We start from the raw sequence: 20,228 nt of genomic DNA, 5'->3' as shown, positions 1-20,228 counted from the left end.
AGATTCTTTATAGGTGTCGAATAGTTCAGGGGTAGATTTTGTGTAATATACCTTATAACATATTATTTTCATTTATGAATATATAATAAAACTCGAATAAGATTCATCTTGATAGTGTATTCAATGTATAGTCTAATAGATTTAAAATGAATTATAGATTTTGAAAGATTTAATAAATTGATATGGAATTCTATTGATTTCATAAATAATTCATAAAAATCTAATGAAATCTTTAAGATTAAGATTAAATTTTATATTGATAATTTTTTTTTTATAATTTTGCATTGAATATTTTTCAAATCCATTAAAATTCATCATTAAAAGACAAGATCCGAATAATTAATATTATCAAATGATTGTTAATTGTGTATTTAATTTTATAAAAAATAAAATAAACCTTATTTATAACTGTTTGATACAAATATATATATAAATCTAACATCAATGCACTGACTATAGTTTATTTTCCCAACTCATCATAATCATTTTTTATATGTATAGTCTGATATAATACATATAAGTTATATTTCAAAAATATATATATGTATAATACTTATAATAATCATGTAATAGAAGGATATAATTTACACATTAAATGTTAAAATTTTAGTATATTTTACCATATTAAAGGTCGTTCTTTTGGCAATTAATCTTGGGATGGCAAAATGCTAGTGTTGCCCCAACCTCCGTGGAGGTGTCACCCCCTAATGAGATGAAGATTCTTCGATTAAATGAAGAACCGAATCCGACGGTAAGGGAACCCCCTAGGAGGGGAAAATGCCTTGCCTTAGGATGGGGATGAGGATGGAAAATATGCTCTTTACCCACCTATCCACCTTTTATATATTGATTTTAAATTTTTTATATTTTTCTTTAATTATATTTATATTGACTTATATTATTATAATTCATAAAAAAAAAACACTATTAGTGAGAAAAATGTATATACATGTTAATAAAAATACATTTGTATTAAAATAATATTACTTTTTAAAAAATTATTAAATATAATTTTAAAACTAGGGATACAAATTTCTTCATCCCAATCCATTTTTCTGCTTTAATTTTTTTATTTATATAAAAATTTATTTTTTATATTAACATTATATATGAATATATCATCTAATAATATTTTAATTACTACCCAATCTAGTACGTTTTGGCTTCAATAGCAGCATCCAAATTTAATAGATATTTTAATATCTGTAATATTAATATTAAAATAATTAAGGTACAAAGCGAAAAATCAGAAAAAAAAAAAGTCATCTCAGCCTTGTCTTGTCCTGCTTTCATTGCTGATTTAATTTGAGTTGTTTACATATATTTTTCAAAAGGAAACTGGTTGAAAATTAATGAAAACACTATCCACCTTATAGAATTATTTTATTCATTCTTTTAATTGCATTCATGAAAACTTTTATTAATGGAAAGTTTTTATGTAATTTACATCTCAAGGACCAAAGTCAAAATTGGGCAAGAAAAATAAAAAAAATTGCTCCAAAAGATAAAACTTTGTTCCTCAAGACCAAAAGCAAAACCATTATGCTGGCAAAGAATTATTTGGTCCGGGCATAACTTATACGTAAAGCCAAACCTTTCAATTCAGATTGGAATCTTTACCCAATAAAAAATCCACACCTGTCAACATTTTAAATCGGCTTTTTTTATTAAAATAATTTAATTTTTCCTAACTTTATCCAAAACTTACCGCAAAAAGACACTGAACTGCTCTTTAATATTCCAACCCGTTCGCTGTACGTTCATATTATTATGCTTAATCAGCTAAATTCAGCTCAAATATTGGGCCAAATCCGAAAAATCTGAGTCCGACCCTTTTCACCTTACACAGTTTTCTTGCCGGTGAATGTTCATCATCACTGAATGCTCAAGGATAGAGTTAGAAAGGCTTGTCCTTTACAGCAAACAAAGCACCGTATTACTATTATTGATGCACTTTCTGTCAAAAGGAGGTTGCGTTGGAGTTGAGCTTGGATGGTGATGTTAATGGCGAGGCTTTTGGTACTTGGGGTAAGTTCTCATCTGATTTTTTTTTCTTAAAATGTATCTGGATTGGTGCATTTATTTGTCATGTAAATATTTTCAGAGTAAAGCAGCTTCAGAATTGAACGACAACTTGGTTGTTGATTTTTATATTTATTTGGTTTTTTGAAATATGGTTGCCGTATTGTTTCGAATTGTTTTTTTTTTTTGGTAGCCTTAGATTTGTCTTCCATTGTGGTATTTTTTGGGTAGTGGGTGAAAACTGTATTCCTGATCTTGTTCCTTTTCTTCTTCTTCTTCTTCTTCTTCTTCTTCTTCTTCTTCTCGGTGATATGCGCTTCATTCATTTATATATTATGCTTCAAAATTTGAGATCTAAGTTTGAATTTGTCTATTCATTTTCTCTTCAAATAATGCACATGCGATCAGTTTCTCTTCAAAAAATGCACATGCGATGCTGGTGAAGTTGCTTTAACTTCTATTTTCTGTTGGCTCCAGTTACTTTGTGGAATTGGAACGGCCCTTTTGTGGTAATGGCACTGTTCTCAGGACATAAAACCTTTTTCCCCCTACTTAATGTTGTCCTTTTGGTTGCCTTATCTCACAACCCATTTCTTGGTTTTTTTTACTTCGTCGTTTTATGTCTTTCTATCTTACTTTCATTCCCTCCTGTTTATGGTTTCGTTTGTTCTTGTTCTGAAATCAACATTATCATTGCATTTCTTTCAAACTAAAAACTTGTTTGAATTCCTGTGACTGTTACCGAATCTTCCTCGGAAACCAAAATTTTGTTTTCTACTTGAAAAGGAGAACATCTATTATCTGTACTTGTTTGATTCAGAAACCCACTTCATCTGCTTTCCGTTTTTATTTTTATTTTTTTGTTGAAAACATATCATTTCAATTTATTGATCTATGGTATGGTTCTTCTCTATCTCTATCTCTCTCATTTTGTTTGGTTGTTTTTGTTAATCTTTTGTGGGATGTCATAAAGAAAGTTTGCTTTAAATTCTTTTGTTATCGTAATAAGCTGCAGAGATGAGGAAAAATTTATGTTCTTAGGGGCAATGTAGCCATTATGTTCTGATTTTCTTTATCCAATTGTAATGGTGTTATTTTCTTTAGTCCATTTTAGGAATGTTGCTACACAAGATTCAGTTCTCATTTTAGATTTTGTCTTCTCAAGTGGCAGTTAATTTAAATCGATCGGTTTGGTGGTGAAGCTGTTCTATTGATTAACTAATGGAGTTCTGCTTCTCCTTATTCCTCCTTCTGATTTCCTTCCCTGTGATATTGGCTCAAGAAGATGTTGTACAAGCTAATATTGTAGTTGTTGCAGCTACAGCTGTTGGAGAAGTTGATAGTAAGTTCATATGTGCTACTATTGATTGGTGGCCTCATGATAAATGTAATTACAATCAATGTCCTTGGGGATACACGTCTGCGATGAACCTGGTATTTACTTGATAAGTTTATTTTTTATTTTGGGCTACAGAATTAAACAAGCAGTTTCAACTGTTAGTTAATGTGGTTTTCTTTTTCCCAGAACTTATCTCATCCTTTACTTGCCAAGGCAATTCAAGGTTTGTTTTTTTGCATCATAAACATAAATTGAGGGGAAAAAAAGTATCTATTTTGATGATCTTAAACAACTTGTTTCATGATGAGTTAATCTGTGATTTGATGATTACCGTTATGCTCTAATAATTTTATCTACACGATCAAATTACTTTTTCAATACTGGTGGTCTGACAGCTTTCAAGCCCCTGAGAATCAGAATTGGAGGTTCTTTGCAAGATCGAGTTTTGTATGGTGTAGAAAGTTTGAAGGCTCCTTGCCATCCATTTCAAAGGAGGAAAGATGGGTTGTTTGGATTTTCTAGAGGATGTTTGAAAATGAGTAGATGGGATCAGCTGAACCAATTTTTCAGTACGACAGGGTAAGAATAAGATTATGACTCTTGATCTTTTTCATGGACTATGTTGTTAGTCTTTCATATCAGCCTTTATCATTAGAAAAAAACTATGTTTCTTCATACAAAGATATTTTGGAATCCTGATAGTGTCTGAAAATGAATATCACACGTGGTTGTTTATCCTGATGCATTGTTTAAAAAAAAGTGCCATCATTGTCATATTGGACCTTCTGAATGGTGAGATTCTTAAAACTTTCTCTGTGGCTTTAATATCTTAAAAATGACTAAAATTAGTCCCTTTATTTAGAAATCACATGTATGAAGTGTTAATTTCATTTTCTTTTTTGGGAGGGTTGGGGTAGGTAGAAGAGAGTTTGCATGCTTGCCTGTGGATTGCTTATTGTTCATATCTTATTATTGTTCAGGGCTGTTGTGACATTTGGCTTGAATGCACTCTCTGGGAGGCACCGCAACAACAAGGGTGTTTGGGAGGGAGACTGGGAATCTACTAATGCTTATGATTTTATTAAGTATACTATTTCAAAAGGATACCAGATTGATTCGTGGGAATTTGGTATGAAACAGGGGAGAAATTCAATTCTTTTTGCCTTTTCATTATGGTTTTCATTCACTTCATTCATGATTATGCTACTATAGGTAATGAGTTGAGTGGATCTGGTGTTGGAGCAAGAGTTAGTGCTGACCAATATGGAAAAGACTTGATCAATCTTAAAAAGATAATTGATGAGTTGTACAAGAACTCCAACTTAAAACCTTCACTTGTGGCACCTGGAGGATTCTATGAGCATAATTGGTTTTCAAAGCTTCTAGATGTAACTGGTTCTAATGTAGTCAATACCATCACTCATCATATCTACAATTTGGGTGCAGGTAGGCTACTGTGCCAGCAAAATCTTCTAACATTTACAAATGCATGTTTATCATGTCTTATATGCTTTCCTAATAGCCTCTTCATTAGTATTTTTCCTTGGTTTATTTTTTTATTTTTCTTTTTCCGTACACACATATCTATATATATATATATATTTTTTTTTTTTTGCCTTATTCCTTTTCTTTTCTTACTCTATTTTTCCTTTTTAAATTGAAAAAGATTAGCTTATCAACCTTGATGATTGGTTTAAAGGAAACAACAAATTTTAGCAACATGTCCAGTCATTTTTCTTTGTTCTTATGGCTGTTAGACATATACTATCTCAACATGCATGGATGGAATTTTAATATCATTAGTGCACCTGTGCAAATACACAGAAGGTCAACTTATTGGTCCTATCTGATGTCTGCTTTAACAATCCTTTCATGTGGTCAGGTAATGATCCCAATCTTGTAAGTAGAATACTGAATCCCTATCACTTGAACAAGATAGCAGGAACATTCATTGATCTAGAGCAAACCATGAAAGTGCATGGTCCTTGGGCTTCTGCATGGGTGGGAGAGTCTGGAGGGGCCTATAATAGTGGTGGTCGTGATGTGTCCAACACATTTGTTGACAGTTTTTGGTAACCTTAAAACTTTCATTCAGTTTTAATTCAACGTGATAGAGTGTACAGAAAATTTTTATTTATATATGATTATTTGAATTTTAGGTACTTAGATCAGCTTGGAATGGCATCCAAGTATAATACTAAAGTATATTGCAGACAGACTCTAATTGGTGGGAACTATGGTCTTCTGGACAGAACCACATTTGTCCCCAACCCTGATTACTACAGGTAAGAACATGGTTCGAGGACTCATCAGAAAATCCTGATCTACTTGCTCTTCTTTTTCTAATGCATAATATTTTGGTTAATGGATAGTGCACTTTTATGGCATCAACTTATGGGAGATGGTGTTCTTGCCGTTGGGAGTGATGCTTCACCCTATCTACGCGCTTATGCCCATTGTTCAAAAGGAAGAGTAAGTTTATATGTCTGATTTTTACCAACTGTATAGAAGGGAATGATTTTGGCACGACTGTCCCTGAAATATACATACATAAATATATATATATATATAGTTTTTCAAATTTAGGATTACTAAAGTGGATAATAAGGAAAACTGTTCTAGCAGTAGATCATTTGTCAATGTTCAAAACAAATTATACATTAGGACTTGAATGTTGCAGATACAAAACATATGGTGATAGTATACCGACTTGGTTTTCCATGTCAACTTCTGTTTCTGGTTCTACAGGCTTGTCATGTTTTAAATATTTAGACTAGAGGGGAGGCTCAGGGGAAACTCATTTGGTCGAATCTTATTGATTTGGGGTTTATACAGGCCAATTACTTTGCTTATATTATTCAATTTTCAAATTTGCAATTTAAGGAAAAGAATTAAAAGTAGGATTTTGATAATTGAACACTCCCCTTGCAACTCTCAGTTTGACACATGACATTGAAGTTTTTGAGTCCAAAAATGCCTTTAGCAAAGATGATGTTTAGCATAAATCATCTTCACTTCATTGTGGTGCAGACTACTGAAAATTGTTTGTAGAGTTTAATGTTACTCTGTTGTTAAATGGTAACAATTTCTTCAGGGTGCATATGAACAAGATGCACCTATTATGCAATAAAACTTGATTATATAATATATGTTTCTTGTAGCAGTGGTTAACCATAGAAAGATTTTAGATCTGGGCTACTCTCCTGTGACTATTTTGAATCACCATGTTCTCTTTCTTTCTTTTTTTTTTTTTTGGGGTCCTATTTGCGTCTTAAGTACTTATTTTAATTGAATTTTCACTAGAGGTTTTCCTATTCCATTGGTCCAACTTTATTTTCTGTTTTTGAGAAGTCAATTCAATAGTCTACTTTTTATGAGGTATTGACAATCATCACCGCATTTTTTACAGGCAGGTATAACTCTACTTCTTATTAATTTAAGGAATCAGACCGAATTTATTGTTAATGTCAAGAACAGTTTGAATTTGGCTGTCCATGGGAACACGATTCGAGAGCAAAGTTCATTCATGCACGGTGTTAAGAGGACAATTGCATGGGTTGGCCAAAAAGCATCAGATGGACCATTGTACAGAGAAGAGTATCATTTGACTCCACATAATGGCTACCTTCGGAGCAAAATCATGGTTCTGAATGGAGTTCCATTAGAGATTACTGAGGATGGAAACATTCCAAAATTGAATCCTGTTCTTGTCAAAGAAAATTCTTTAGTCTCAGTCAGTCCTCATTCCATCAAATTTGTGGTATTCCCTAACTTTGATGCTCCTGGTTGTGCATGATTTATCTTCATTCATCCCTGAAGAACTATTTAACTGTGTTTCACTTAGTCATAGAAGTGTAAGTTTATGGCAATTGTAAGTTCTGAGCTATAAAATAAACCTGCAATAATTGCCTGCGTGCGTAAATTAATTGTATGGAAAGAACATAGAATGTACTATCAATTATTTATTGGAATTATTAATAATATTATTTTTTATCTTTAACTTTCTTCTATCTGTTAAATTATGCTTTTGGTTTAACCTGAGCTCTACATAATACTGGATTTTACAAGTACAGAAAGTGTAAGTCTAGTTCTTTCTCACTGGGGATCTGACATGCTTTTCCTTGCATCATTGTCTGTCATGGACTTCTTCTGGCATTCTCTGTTTCCAGTTTGAATCATATGATTATTTTCAACTTATCAATGGTTTAAAGTAAACTTTCAATGCGACTGCTATAATCTTAAAGCTAAGGTGATAATTACTGAGATTTTTATAATTTATACAACATATAAGCAGGGAAGTGTTCCATGTTAGTAAAACTAACAATTATAGGAGGTTAACTCTTATTTAGTCAAAATTTATTTACCATTAGATTAGACTCATTTAAAGGCTAAAATAATTTGTCAAAAGCCATCAAATACATTAGTACATTGAATAGACAATACTAAATAAAATATATGTATATATTTTGAAGTACAAATTAATCAAGATAACAAAATAGAAGCGAGCATGCAGGGTCAGCCAAATTAACCAATAATCCACGTACTATGAAGTACTGTGCTAGTCTGATTCAACTAGTAGCCCATCAAAATAAGTACACAAGAATTAACAAACCAAAATGGGTACACGCAAATATCCATAAAAACAATGCCAGCTCATCTAACATGAACATCTTACCATTTCACGTTTTTAATGCATAGAATACACATAACAGAACCCCAAAGAGCATGCACATCACTCCTTTCTATCAAACGCCCTTTTATAGCGACCCCGGGAGCCAAATACCCACTTGTCCTTATCACTCCTTTCTGTCAAATGCCCGTTAATGCATCCTCAACTTGGTCTCCCATGCAATTGCTGCTTTCCTTGCCCTGCGGCTGCAATAATCTACAAGATTTTCATTTTACGGGAATTCATACACCAGCATAGCCAACTCTGTGTCTAGACAACATCCCAAGAGCTTCAAAACATTATTGTGCTTGCTCATTTGTGATGCAACTGCTACTTCATTTGCAGTGGCTCCTAATCTGACCAAGAAGGCTGGTATGGCATTCGTTTGAAGAATTTTTTTTCATCAAAACTTGATGGTCTTCACGAACTGCTTCATAGACTATGAGATCGATATCCTTGTGAATTATTCTCTCCAAGGCGAAGGTGTTTGTTGCCTTGTTGAGCAAGATTGCAATTTTCATTGAAAGAAATTACCATTTGTTCTAACATGCAGCTTCATTCTTTTGAAAGAAGATGTTCTCCCTTTTCTCCTTCTTCAACATGGTAGCAAACATGTCAGTTGTTTGCAGGAAAAAAAAAAAATGTAACAATAATAATACTAGAGAGATTTACCACCAAAAACACTCTTCCCCCAATGTCACTCTAACTTGAAGGCCGGCTGGCCTAAAAGTGAGAGGAAAACATAGATCAGTCTTCAACATTTTTACCAAGACATGTTCCTATGAGCTGTTGTAACATTCTATTGCCTGTGCTTCATTTCCTTCTTGCAAGACATGATGACTGGCCTTCAAGTGAGTTGTAAAGAGACTTATTATATGATCATCTTAAGTAGTACCTTAAGGAGTAAATTGTTCTCTGAATATATCAATCTGAATTAGGCACCAGTTCTTTCTTTTTCCCTAATGCAGCCATAAGGAGCTGGGCTGCTTGCCAGCTGAGGAGTAGCTTTGCTGTTAGAAGCTACAGAAACCATCTACATCTGTATCCTCAGGAATTAGCACTAAGATTTGGAACTCAGACAGTTTTGCAACATTTTTCTTGGTCTAAGAAGATACTTGATACGGTAATACCTCGATGGGTTATGGTCTTGGAAAAGCCATGGTGGAGAAATGCAACTGCATTTACTATATATTTACATAAGAGTTTCATCACTTTCTTGTGCTTGCTCATCTGTGATGCAGTTGTAGCAATAAGTAATTTATAGAAGTAAATATGTTTGGTCTGTTTTCTATAGGATGCTGCCCATAAGTAATTTACATCCCAATCTGTTACATACATATAGTTAATTGTTTTGTAGGACTCAGATATAATAATGCATTACAACAAACTATTATTATGATATATATATATATATATATATTTGGATATAAACATTGCACATTAAAAATGATTCGGCTGGCTGTAGACTGTACTAAGATATCACTTATCACTGTTTGATGTTTTTGATAGCTCTGAGTTGTTTTGCTACTTCGATCGTGTTTGGTCTGTCATCAATATTTTCACTTAGACACGTCTCTACGAGATCGCAACATTCCCTTACCTGCATTTCATTTCCTTGTTGCAGGACATTGGTCTTCAAGTGAGTTGTACAAGCATATGCTATATGATCTCCATACCAAGTATAATCTTCCTCTTCATCTGAATTTGGATGTAAACTGTCCAACGATTCATCTTCGTCCTCCGAATTTGTGTTGCTTCTGCAACAAGGATCTGAACCTAAGATCAATTCTTTGAGTGGCTTTTCCGTAAAGAGTACACATAGTAGAGCACCAAAGGCATAAACGTCACTCCTTTCTGTAAAACGCCCTTTCCTAAGAGTCTCTGGAGCCAAAAAACCATTGGAGATAATGATATCCGTATCTATGTGTTTTACCTTCCGGATTTGGTATTGACATTCGGAACTCTGACAGCTTGGCAACATTGTCTTTGCCTAAGAAAATTCTTGAGGGCCTGATATCTCTATGGATGATCGTCTTGGAAAAGCCATGGTGGAGATATGCAACAGCAGTTGCTATCTCTGTAGCAATCCTCAACTTGGTTTCCCATGGAAGTGGCTCCCTCTCCCCTCCGCTGCAGTAATCAACGAGGTTTCCATTTTCCGGGAATTCATAAACCAACATGGGTAACTCTGTATCCAGGCAGCATCCGAAAAGCTTCAACACATTCTTGTGCTTGCTCATTTGTGATGCAATTGCTACTTGATTTGCAATATCTTGTAAATCTGTCAAAGAAAGTAGGCCTGGTGGTGGTTTGGAGAATTTTTTCACCAAAACTTTACTATCATCTTTATGACTGCTTTGTAGATTGTAAGGTCGATTTCAGTGCCTACCACTCCTTTTGGGTCGAAGTTGTTTGTTGCCTTTTTGAGCTCTTTTATGGAGTACCTCTTAATCAGATTGCAATTTCCATTGAATGAAGTTATAGTTTGCTCTTATATGGCAGCTCCATTCTTTAGAAAGAAGCTCTCCTTTTTGGTCTTCAGCTTAGAAAACATGTTGTTAGATTGATTTGCAGCAACAAAAAAGAATAAGATCATGCATCAAAACCAAACCCAAAGATCTACACTGCCTTATTACTACAAAATCTTTTTCTTAGTCGACATTTAATGCTTCACTGGCTTAAAAGTTAAACAACGCGTTTAAATTGGTTTGTAGTTTTGCAAAATATTCACGTGTTCTTTTTTTTTTTTTTTTTTTTTTTGGTAAATTGCTTAGTAGTTTCCTTGTTTAAACAAAGTGCATTTGGTGATTTGCCCATCATGTACATTTTGGACTCGTAGGTGACTAGGTTCAATGTGGCCATTGAAGAATGAGTATGGCGTCTGTATATCACTTTGGCGCTTAGTTTACCGTGGCCATATATTTAATTTGGCCAAAGATGGAATTCGGCACTATGGTATTATTAGTTCAATTATATTCGGTCTTTTGTTTCCCGAATCATTATGGCCATTTGTTCACTTTGGCCATGCGAAGTGCATTCGACCGTTCGTTTTTTATGTTGACTGTGGTCTGATTGACTGACCACATGAACACATATTTTAGTTATAAGTTTGGCTAAGGCAATTTATGATTGGGCATATGCGTAGTTGGTCCTAAGATTGATTTTTTTTTTTTTTTGTTTTTTTGTTTTTTCCAAAAGGTGTGGTCTAAGTTTGAATTAGTGGAGTGTTTGGATAGTGATAAAGTTAGTGGGAATCTAAAATTTTTTAAGAAAGTGAAATTTTTTCTTGATTGGATAATTTTTAAAACAAAAAATTTATAGGGTCCAGTAGAAAATAAATTTTTTAATATAGAAAATTGACAGAGAAAATAGATCCTACTAAAGATGTGTCATTCTAAAATTTTCTGAAAAACTGATTTTACGTATTTTTTTAAGTACAATTTTATTCTTTACTTTTAATGTATAAATTTATTTAATTACTTGTAAATCATATTTTTTTTTTCTATAATTAACCAAACACTATAAAAAAAATATTAAGAAAATTCATTTTCAGAAAACGGAATCCCAAAAGAATCAGTTTCCTTCAATATATATATATATATATATATATTTTTTTAATCAAACATCCCATAGGATTTAAGTACTAAAAATGAAATAATAAGGGGTTTCAGTGTCTTTTTTTTTTTTAATTATATATGTATATATATATATATATGTAAATTATCTTGATTTATTAAAACAATTTTAAAAAAAATAAAATTAATTTAAGATATTTATGTCATAATTGAAGAAAACAAATTTAGGTTTTGGTGGGGGCAAATATATATATATATATATTTTTTCCTTCTAATACATCAATTATCAATGCCTACCACTACAAAAAATATACAAAATTCCCAAATGACAAATTCAAATTTGTCACTTTACCTACACCAGAAATAATAAAAAGAGCCATTCTAATCTTTTTTATTAACTCTACCAATAAGTGATAAAATCTAGTTTGTCACATTCACAAAGAGACCAAAAAAGTTAAGGCACCAATGTTTCCCTCCGTTTTAATCCCCAAATTATGATGAAATTTTTTATTGTCACTCAACTTTTTATTTTGACACCTAAATTTTTTAATAACCCAAAACGATGCGTTTCATCTTATGTCATATTTGAAACTCATTTTTTGCCCAGGAAAATATACAAAGTATTTTCCCGCTTTCCTCTACTGTGCGAAACCGATACTCAGCACACTCCTAGCTCGCTCGCTCTGCTCTCACGCACCTTTGAAAGAAGAAAGTTTTGCATCCGTTAGTTTGATTATCTTGCATATATGATTGCCATCATCCTCTCTCGCTTCTCAGATTGCTCCTGGTACCATTTCTTCTCTCTCTTTTCATCTTCTGGGTTATGATTTGACTGTTGCTAGAATTGCTATTATTTTTCGTTATTTATTATAATCTTTTAAAACTAGATCGTTTAGATTCTTCTAGTGACTTTCTAATAAGCTCTTCGATGGAGTTGCTCGTTCCTCCTAACAAGAATGCAATTTTCATTTAAAGAAACTACTATTTGTTCTAACATGGCCACTCCATTCTTCTGGAAGAAGATGCTCTCTTTTTATTCTTCATCAACTTAGTAACAAACATGTTAATTGTTTGCAGAGAAAAAAAAAAAAAAAAAATACTAGAGAAATCTACTACCCCCAGCGTCACTATAACTTGAAGCACCAGCTGTTTACTACAAAACCTTTTCCCAGTTGACAACGCGTCACGGCATTGATTGGTAGTTTTGCAAAAGATTCCTTATCACTTGCTTAGTGGTTTCCTTTTTCTTCCATTAGTCAAAATATATGAAACTTGACGGTCAAAATATTGTACATTTTTTAATAACAAAAAACACCATTGTCTACACTGGCTGATCCAGAAAATATGTTTATTGCTTTAAAATTTGATTGAACCAACATAATACAATGTTTAATTTAGTACAAAATTCGCAAGACCAGCTCACTCTTATTCTTGATATATCTAGATATATATATATATATTAAACTTATTTTCTAATAGCTTAAGTTTTTGGTAGTCAAACACGATATCAATAGTTCAAAAATAATCACATCACCCATTAAAAAGTGTTGGATAACAATCACAACACAAAGCTAACTTTTTAGAATCTATAGAAAGAATCAACACAAGATTTTTTCGAGGTTTGATTTATAAATTGAAGATACTTCATAGTTCTTTAGCTGGTTTATACATATCTAAACCCATAAACCACACCAAAATCTCTTTTACACCCTTTCTCATCCTCACAAAACGTTCAGCCAGAATGTTCCTTGAATAATTGGAGAAAAAGCTTCCAGAACGAAAGAGATTTACTTGAATAATTGGAGAAAAAGCTTCCAGAACGAAAGAGATACAAGAGAGAAACGATAGAGAACAAGCTGTGTGATCGAAGAATGAAGGCTTTTGTAGAAGGACTCTGCTTTCTGCAGTATCAGCCTCACTCTATTCCTCTTTATGAAGCTACAAGCTGTTATAACTAAATCTTGACACCTAAGCAACAAAAGGCATAGCTAAGTCTGTTATAACCTGTAGTTGAAACCACGTAGTTTTAACCTTGCTTCTTAAAAACAAATAAAAGCTTTTTCCTTTTACTTTGAATCACATGTTTAGTAAAAACAATTAACACTTGTGAGGGGTATGGTGGCAAATCTTTAAGAGTCATGTATGGGAGCTTATTACAACAACCCATCAAAGGTAATCCTCCAGCAGGTTAAAGAATTGCTCTCTGTTTGATGTTTCTGATGAATTTCAGTGCTTTTTCTACTTCGATCATGTCGGGTCTGTCTTCGACATTTTTACTGAGACATCTTTCGATGAGCTTGCAACATTCCATTTTCAGTGCTTCATTTCTTTCTGCAAAACATGATGGTTGGCCTTCAAGTCAGCTCTACTAAGACTTGTTCAATGATCACCCCAAGTAGTATAAGCATTGTTTGAATAATTTGAATATGAATTAGGCATTGATTCTTTTTCCTTAAGGAACCATAAGGAGCTGAACTGCATAGGAACTCAGTGAGTAGCTTCCCTGTTAGAGGCTATTGATACCCTATACATTTGCAACTATATGTGTTTTGTAATGTTTTTGCAATAAATTAGTGTGAATGATTTTTGGTTTTAATGGGCCTTAAATGGCATTATTGGGTTTTAATTGGTTTTTCCCTTTTTGGAATTTGATGGGATTGATTTTTGAAAGAAAAAAAGTTTTGAAAACATAATTCCCTACCGTGAGCATTAATTGGAAAAAGGAAAAAGAAAAAATATAGTTTTTTCTGCATATTTTGCCTTGTGACTGTAGCAAAGTTTAGGGGCACCGAAAGTTCGAAGGGAAAGCTTCAGAGGTGCTGTGTCCGAGAGTTTTTGAATCCGTTGTATCTTAGGAGATAACTGTCGGGAAACCATCTACATCGATGGGATAAAAATTGTCTTAAGGAAATTGTGGTACCATACAGGCTTCAAACCATTTTTTTAACCAGCAGATTAAAGAGAAAGACACTCAGGTTCTCAATTTTATTTCATTAATTTTGTAAATTGTTATTTAGTTTTGTAGATCCACATGTATATACACATATATATTATTCCCATGAGATTTCTAACAATCTTAAGATAATTCCAAAAAATATATGTTGATATATATGTGGGTTTGTTGATTCGTGTTTAACCTGTGAATGTGTTGTGAAAAAAAAAAATATATATATATATATATGTATTTTTTTTATATTTTGGTCTCTAACCGGGTACATGCTTGTGGAATTAAGTTTTTTGTATAAATCAATTTATGTTACCCATGGTTTTATGGTGATTGATCTACAATTTTGTACTGGGTTTGAAAGGAATTGAGTGTTATACCAGATTTGAAAAAAAAAAAAATTTGTTTTTCCTATGGGTTTTAGGATTCTTGGGCAATTCTTTATTTTTTGTTTAAAAAACCAAATTCTTTCCAAAATTTGAATTACCCATGAATTTCTAAATTTTTTTGGTATTTTTCCATTGCCGGAACAGTAAAAACGGGAGAAAAATTGAAACCGGATCGAAAAAACCCATTTACCAGTGAAACGGATCGAGAAAACCTGGCTGGAGATTGAAGACGGATCGAAAAAAGAGATAACGGGTCGGAAAAAGGGGTTTGGATAGGTTTCTGGGTCAGTGGGCTTGAATTTTAAAATTCTGATGGATCTGGCCCAGTTCCAAAGCCCAGCCCGTGGTTAGAATAGGTTACCATTTAGTCCAACCTAAGCCCAGTCCAGACCCAGGCCCAATGAAATCAGCCTGATTAGATATGCCACGTGTGGGCTTTGAGGGAGCCACATATCGGTCTTTGCTAGTGCCACGTGTCGACCTTTTACAGGTGACACATGTCATGTCCAAGTAAGCCACATGTCGTGCTAAAGATGATCCACGTGTCGACCTGTAGCAGGTGACACATGGTTGTCGGAGAGGATGACACGTGTCAGTCTCAGTTTGACACGTGGCAGTCTCACGTGGTGACACGTGGTTGTGAACAGTGACATATGAATAGTCACATGAACAGTGCATGTGAATAGTTTTTTGTGGGTGTATACAGTAATTTTTATGGGGTATACAAAAACCCTAAAAATCACATTTTTGTGTATTTTCGTTTTGGAAATTGGTTTAAATTAGTTTGTTTAGATAGAAAAAACAACTAATTGATTTATGTTTTTTGTGATTTTTTAGAAATGGCTAGTGGAGATGTGCCTGCTGCACAAGTGTCTTCTCAGACTCCTGATTTTTAAGTGCCTCCAACTGCAGGTCATGCAGAAAGACTGGAGAAGTTTGATGGGGCTAATTTCAAGAGGTGGCAGCAAAAAATATTGTTCTACTTGACTACTCTGGGACTTGCGGTGTTCCTAACTAAGGACACACCACCAAGTGATGAAGAGAGTGATAAAGAAACTCTGATGGCGGTGGATGCGTGGAAGAATTCCAATCATTTATGTCGAAACTATGTCCTGAATGGCCTATCTGATGCCTTGTACGAAGTGTACTGTGGTACAAATTAAGCAAAAGAGCTATGGGAAACTTTGGACTGGAAGTACAAGACTGAAAATGTTGGGTCCAAAAAGTTTGTTGTAGGCCATTTCTTGGACTACATGATGGTAGATACCAAGCCCTTGATGAGTCAAGTACATGAGCTGCAAGTGCTCATCCAAGAACTTCTTGCTAAAGGGATGGTCATTGATGAAGCTTTTCAAGTTACTGCAATGATTGAGAAGCTGCCTCCTAGTTGGGGAGACTTCAGATATTATCTCAAGCACAAGAGAAAGGAAATGGACACGGAGGCTCTTGTTGGAAAGCTTCAAATTGAAGATGACAATAGGAGATCTGATACAAGATCCATGAAGGCCGGAATGAAGGCAAATGTTGTAGAGCATGGAAGTAGCTCCAAGAACAAGAAGAAACTTGGAAAGAATTCCAAGGTGGGGCCTAAAGGAGGCATCTCCAAGAAGGCTAAGTTCTAAGGAAATGTTTCAATTGTGACAAGATGGGTCACAGAACGGCAGATTGTAGATTGTCGAAGAGAAAGAGGAACATAGAGACAATGATGATGGAGCACATCACAAAAAAAGCTGATGAGATTGACCTAAGCGTTGTTGTCTTTGAGGTGAACCTAATGGGTTCTAACCCAAGAGAGTGGTGGATAGATACAGGTACAACCCGCCACGTGTGTGCAGAGAGAAGCATGTTCACCTCCTTCGAACCAAAGGTAAATGGGGAGAAGTTGTTCATGGGAAACTCTGCGCATTCATAAATCCAAGGGGAGGGCAAGATTGTCTTGAAGATGACCTCTGGGAAGGATCTGACTCTGAATAATGTACTGTATGTTCCAGATATTCATAAGAATTTGGTGTCTGGATCGTTGCTAAACAAACATTGTTTTCACTTAGTGTGTGAGTTAGACAAGGTTATCTTGTCTAAGTATAGGATGTTTGTGGGAAAGGGCTATGTAGTCAATGGTAAGTTCAAATTAAATGTAATGATTGTAATGCCAAAGAATATTAATAATAAAGTTAGTACTTATTCCGTTTACTTGCTTGAGTCTTCCATTTTGTGCCATGGTAGACTAGGTCATGTTAATTATAATTCTTTGTGGAGGTTAATTAACTTGAATCATATTCCCACGTTTGATATTGATACCAAACATAAGTGTGAAACTTGTGTAGAGGCAAAATTAACGAGATTATCATATCAAACAATTGAAAGAAATAATGAACCTTTGGATTTAATACATAGTGATGTATGTGATTTAAAGTTTTTACCGACTAGAGGTGGTAATAAGTACTTTATCACCTTTATTGATGATAGCACGAAATATTGTTATGTATATTTGCCTAAAAGCAAGGATGAAGCTATAGAGAAATTTATTCTCTATAAAACGGAAGTTGAAATCAACTTACCGAAAAATTAAAATGATCAGAAGTGATTGTGGTGGGGAATATGTGACTCCATTTGGAGAGTATTGTGCACAACATGGCATAATACATGAAGTAACTCCACCTTATTCACCATAATCAAATGGTGTGGCTGAACGGAAAAATAAAACTTTAAAAGAAATGATGAATGCAATGCTGATAAGTTTTGAAGTATCTCAGAACTTGTGGGGGGAAGCCTTTTTGTCCGCAAACGATCTTTTAAATAAGGTGCCCCGAAAGGACCAAGTAAAGACACCCTATGAATTATGGAAAGGAAGATAACCTTCCTATAATTACTTATGAGTGTGGGGGTGTCTAGCTAAAGTTGTCGTACCCATTTCGAAGAGAGTGAAGATAGGTTTTAAAACAGTTGATTGCATTTTCATAGGATATGCACAAAATAGTAGTGCATATTGGTTTCTCATGTATAGATCAGAAATTCCTAATATACACAAGAATACGATAATGAAATCAAGAAATGCATCATTTTTTGAACATATTTTTCCGTATAAAGTGGAGGATGGACTGAGTTCATCGAAATGAACTTATGATATTATCGATAAAGATAATCATGATAGTGATCAAGAACAAGAAACTGATGCTGAGACTGAGGTTCAGCTTAGACATAGCAAGAGAGTAAGAACGAAAAAAATCCTATGGTCTAGATTTTCTTGCGTATATGCTAGAAAGTGAACCTCAAAACTTCCAAGAGGCTATAAATTCTCCTGAAGGAAATTTATGGAAAGAAGCAGTGAAAAGTGAGATAGATTCTCTTTTGCAAAATCACACTTTAGAGTTAGTAGATCTTCCTCCAGGTTGTAAACCTTTAGGTTACAAATGGATTTTTAAAAGGAAGATAAAAACAGATGGAACCATTGATAAAGGCAAGACTTGTAATTAAAAGATACAAGCAAAAAGAAAGCCTTGATTATTTTGACACTTATTCTCCTTTGATGAGAATAAATTCCATAAGGATGGTACTGGCGATCGCTGCATTGCGGGATCTAGAAGTACATCAAATGGATGTGAAAGTAGCCTTTCTTAATGGATATCTAGATGAAGAGATCTACATGGAGCAACCCGAGGGTTTCTCCGCTCCAGGACAAGAAAAGAAAGTATGTAGATTGGTGAAGTCCTTGTGTAGACTTAAACAAGCTCCGAAGCAATGGCATCAAAAATTTGATAATGCCATGCTAAGTGATGGATTTAAGATAAATGAGTGTGACAAGTGTATCTATGTAAAGGATACAGAGCATGGATATATCATTTTTTGTTTGTATATAGATGATATACTCATTGTGGGTAGTGACGACCATATGATTCGAACTACGAAAGCAATGTTGAAATCCAAATTTGATATGAAAGATATGAGGCTTGCTGATGTGATTTTAGGAATAAAAATCACAAGGACTTTGAATGGAATCATTCTTAGTCAAACGCATTATGTGGATAAAATATTGGCTAAGTTTAGTAAAGATGATACTAATATAGCCAGGACACCCATAGATGTGAGTTTACATTTATCCAAAAATAAAGGAGAGAGTGTATCTCAAGTGGAATACACGAGGGTGATTGGAAGTCTGATGTACTTAATAAATTGTACAAGACCAGACTTAGCCTACTTTATAAATAGACTAAGTAGATACACGAATAATCCGAATGATGATCATTGGAAAGGAATCGTGAGAGTATTAAGATACTTACGATATACTCGTGAATATGACCTACACTATATGAGATATCCATCTGTATTAGAAGGATATAGTGATGCTAACTGGATATCGGATATCAAGGATTCAAAATTCACTAGTGGATATGTATTTACATTAGCAGATTCAGCTGTGGCGTGGAAGTCCTCAAAACAAATAGCAATAGCTCGATCCATGATGGAATCTGAGTTCATCACATTAGATAAATATAGTGAAGAGGCCGAATGGCTATGCCAATTTTTGGAGGACATTCCGAGATGGCCTAAACTTGTGCCAGCAATAAGTACTATTCCTATTCAAATTGGTCCAAATCAAATTGCTAGCAATCTAGGCAATTATGCTTTTGATTGAAAAATATAGCGATGAGTGATCATTTAAGAAAAGACCAAAGTTGAGTTGAAACTTGAAAGTTAGTTGACCTTTAATGTAAAAGGAATCACTGGTTATAAACAGATAATCACAAACTAAGAAGAACTTGATGGCTAATTAATCTTAATCACTGCTCCGTATAACTTTAATTAAATTCATAATCTTTTAGTTTTTTAGAATTCTAGCAAATGTTCAATTATATAATAGGCAAATAGTACAATAACTGCAGCTATCTCTGCCTCTTAGCTTATCAAATTGACAAGTGTGGAATCTGACTATGTATCGATTTAGGCTGAGTTGGTATACTTCGGAATTTAGATTAATAAGGAGAAAAAGATGAATTTCAACTTTTGAGAATAGTGTTAGTAAAATATAGTTAAATGTACTTTGATCAACAATTAACTTTTTCTAGGAGCTAGCTTGGAAATGTATTTACAACAATTTTGTACCATTCCAATATTTCAAATTCACAACTTTTCAAATATGAATGTGAGCGGTATTGAGATTTAAGTTCAAAAAGAAAAAATAAAAAAAATTCGAGCTTTAATATATTGATTAATAAATATGGTTTGTTCCCCATGTAATTCTAAACTATCATGCATATGTTTAATATATATATATATATATATATACATGTAC

At 33.7% G+C, this 20,228-nt stretch overlaps 3 protein-coding genes across 6 annotated transcripts; 2 read left to right on the top strand and 1 right to left on the bottom strand.

Moving 5' to 3' along the window:
* Positions 1-1,731: 1,731 nt before the first annotated feature.
* Positions 1,732-7,361, top strand: LOC107419148 (heparanase-like protein 1). 4 transcript variants are annotated; one of them, XM_016027893.4, is made up of 10 exons: positions 1,736-2,028; positions 3,194-3,456; positions 3,548-3,584; positions 3,757-3,940; positions 4,342-4,490; positions 4,574-4,807; positions 5,244-5,433; positions 5,521-5,646; positions 5,734-5,833; positions 6,771-7,361. In XM_016027893.4, the coding sequence occupies exons 2-10, from the start codon at positions 3,244-3,246 to the stop codon at positions 7,155-7,157; spliced, it is 1,620 nt and encodes a 539-aa protein (XP_015883379.2). In that variant the 5' UTR covers positions 1,736-2,028; positions 3,194-3,243; the 3' UTR covers positions 7,158-7,361. The 4 variants fall into 4 exon arrangements, with proteins under 4 accessions (XP_048330032.1, XP_015883379.2, XP_015883378.2 ...); XM_016027892.4 differs by having other exon boundaries at positions 3,188-3,456; XM_016027894.4 differs by lacking the exon at positions 1,736-2,028 and adding an exon at positions 2,116-2,137.
* A 1,603-nt stretch (positions 7,362-8,964) lies between these two features.
* On the bottom strand, positions 8,965-10,270 carry LOC107419143 (serine/threonine-protein kinase ZRK1-like). The gene is made up of 4 exons (XM_060815024.1): positions 9,964-10,270; positions 9,631-9,911; positions 9,161-9,260; positions 8,965-9,050 (listed from the first exon to the last, which is right to left on the bottom strand). The coding sequence occupies exons 1-4, from the start codon at positions 10,268-10,270 to the stop codon at positions 8,965-8,967; spliced, it is 774 nt and encodes a 257-aa protein (XP_060671007.1).
* Positions 10,271-13,854: 3,584 nt separating this feature from the next.
* LOC132800761 (uncharacterized) lies at positions 13,855-16,560 on the top strand. The gene is made up of 3 exons (XM_060815023.1): positions 13,855-13,963; positions 15,851-16,090; positions 16,175-16,560. Exons 1-3 carry the CDS (start codon positions 13,855-13,857, stop codon positions 16,558-16,560), a joined length of 735 nt encoding a protein of 244 aa, XP_060671006.1.
* The last annotated feature ends 3,668 nt before the right edge of the window (positions 16,561-20,228 follow it).

Source organism: Ziziphus jujuba, chromosome 2, assembly GCF_031755915.1.
Source record: "Ziziphus jujuba cultivar Dongzao chromosome 2, ASM3175591v1".
Classification (NCBI taxonomy): domain Eukaryota; kingdom Viridiplantae; phylum Streptophyta; class Magnoliopsida; order Rosales; family Rhamnaceae; genus Ziziphus; species Ziziphus jujuba.
The sequence above is the reverse complement of the archived record's forward strand: the minus strand, read 5'-3'. Positions and strand labels throughout refer to the sequence as shown.

What these genes read in the sequence shown, in the direction of transcription:
- LOC107419148 (XM_016027893.4), top strand. Translation starts at nt 3,244, where the DNA reads ATGGAGTTCTGCTTCTCCTTATTCCTCCTTCTGATTTCCTTCCCTGTG. An exon ending in ACACGTCTGCGATGAACCTG is followed by an intron (nt 3,457 to 3,547) that starts GTATTTACTTGA and finishes TCTTTTTCCCAG; the next exon opens with AACTTATCTCATCCTTTACT. An exon ending in CCCATTGTTCAAAAGGAAGA is followed by an intron (nt 5,834 to 6,770) that starts GTAAGTTTATAT and finishes CATTTTTTACAG; the next exon opens with GCAGGTATAACTCTACTTCT.
- LOC107419143 (XM_060815024.1), bottom strand. Translation starts at nt 10,270, where the DNA reads ATGAGCAAGCACAAGAATGTGTTGAAGCTTTTCGGATGCTGCCTGGAT. An exon ending in GTCAATACCAAATCCGGAAG is followed by an intron (nt 9,912 to 9,963) that starts GTAAAACACATA and finishes TTTTGGCTCCAG; the next exon opens with AGACTCTTAGGAAAGGGCGT. An exon ending in AACAAGGAAATGAAATGCAG is followed by an intron (nt 9,261 to 9,630) that starts GTAAGGGAATGT and finishes ACTGCATCACAG; the next exon opens with ATGAGCAAGCACAAGAAAGT.
- LOC132800761 (XM_060815023.1), top strand. Translation starts at nt 13,855, where the DNA reads ATGTCGGGTCTGTCTTCGACATTTTTACTGAGACATCTTTCGATGAGC. An exon ending in ACATGATGGTTGGCCTTCAA is followed by an intron (nt 13,964 to 15,850) that starts GTCAGCTCTACT and finishes CTCCAACTGCAG; the next exon opens with GTCATGCAGAAAGACTGGAG. An exon ending in CTTGTACGAAGTGTACTGTG is followed by an intron (nt 16,091 to 16,174) that starts GTACAAATTAAG and finishes AGTTTGTTGTAG; the next exon opens with GCCATTTCTTGGACTACATG.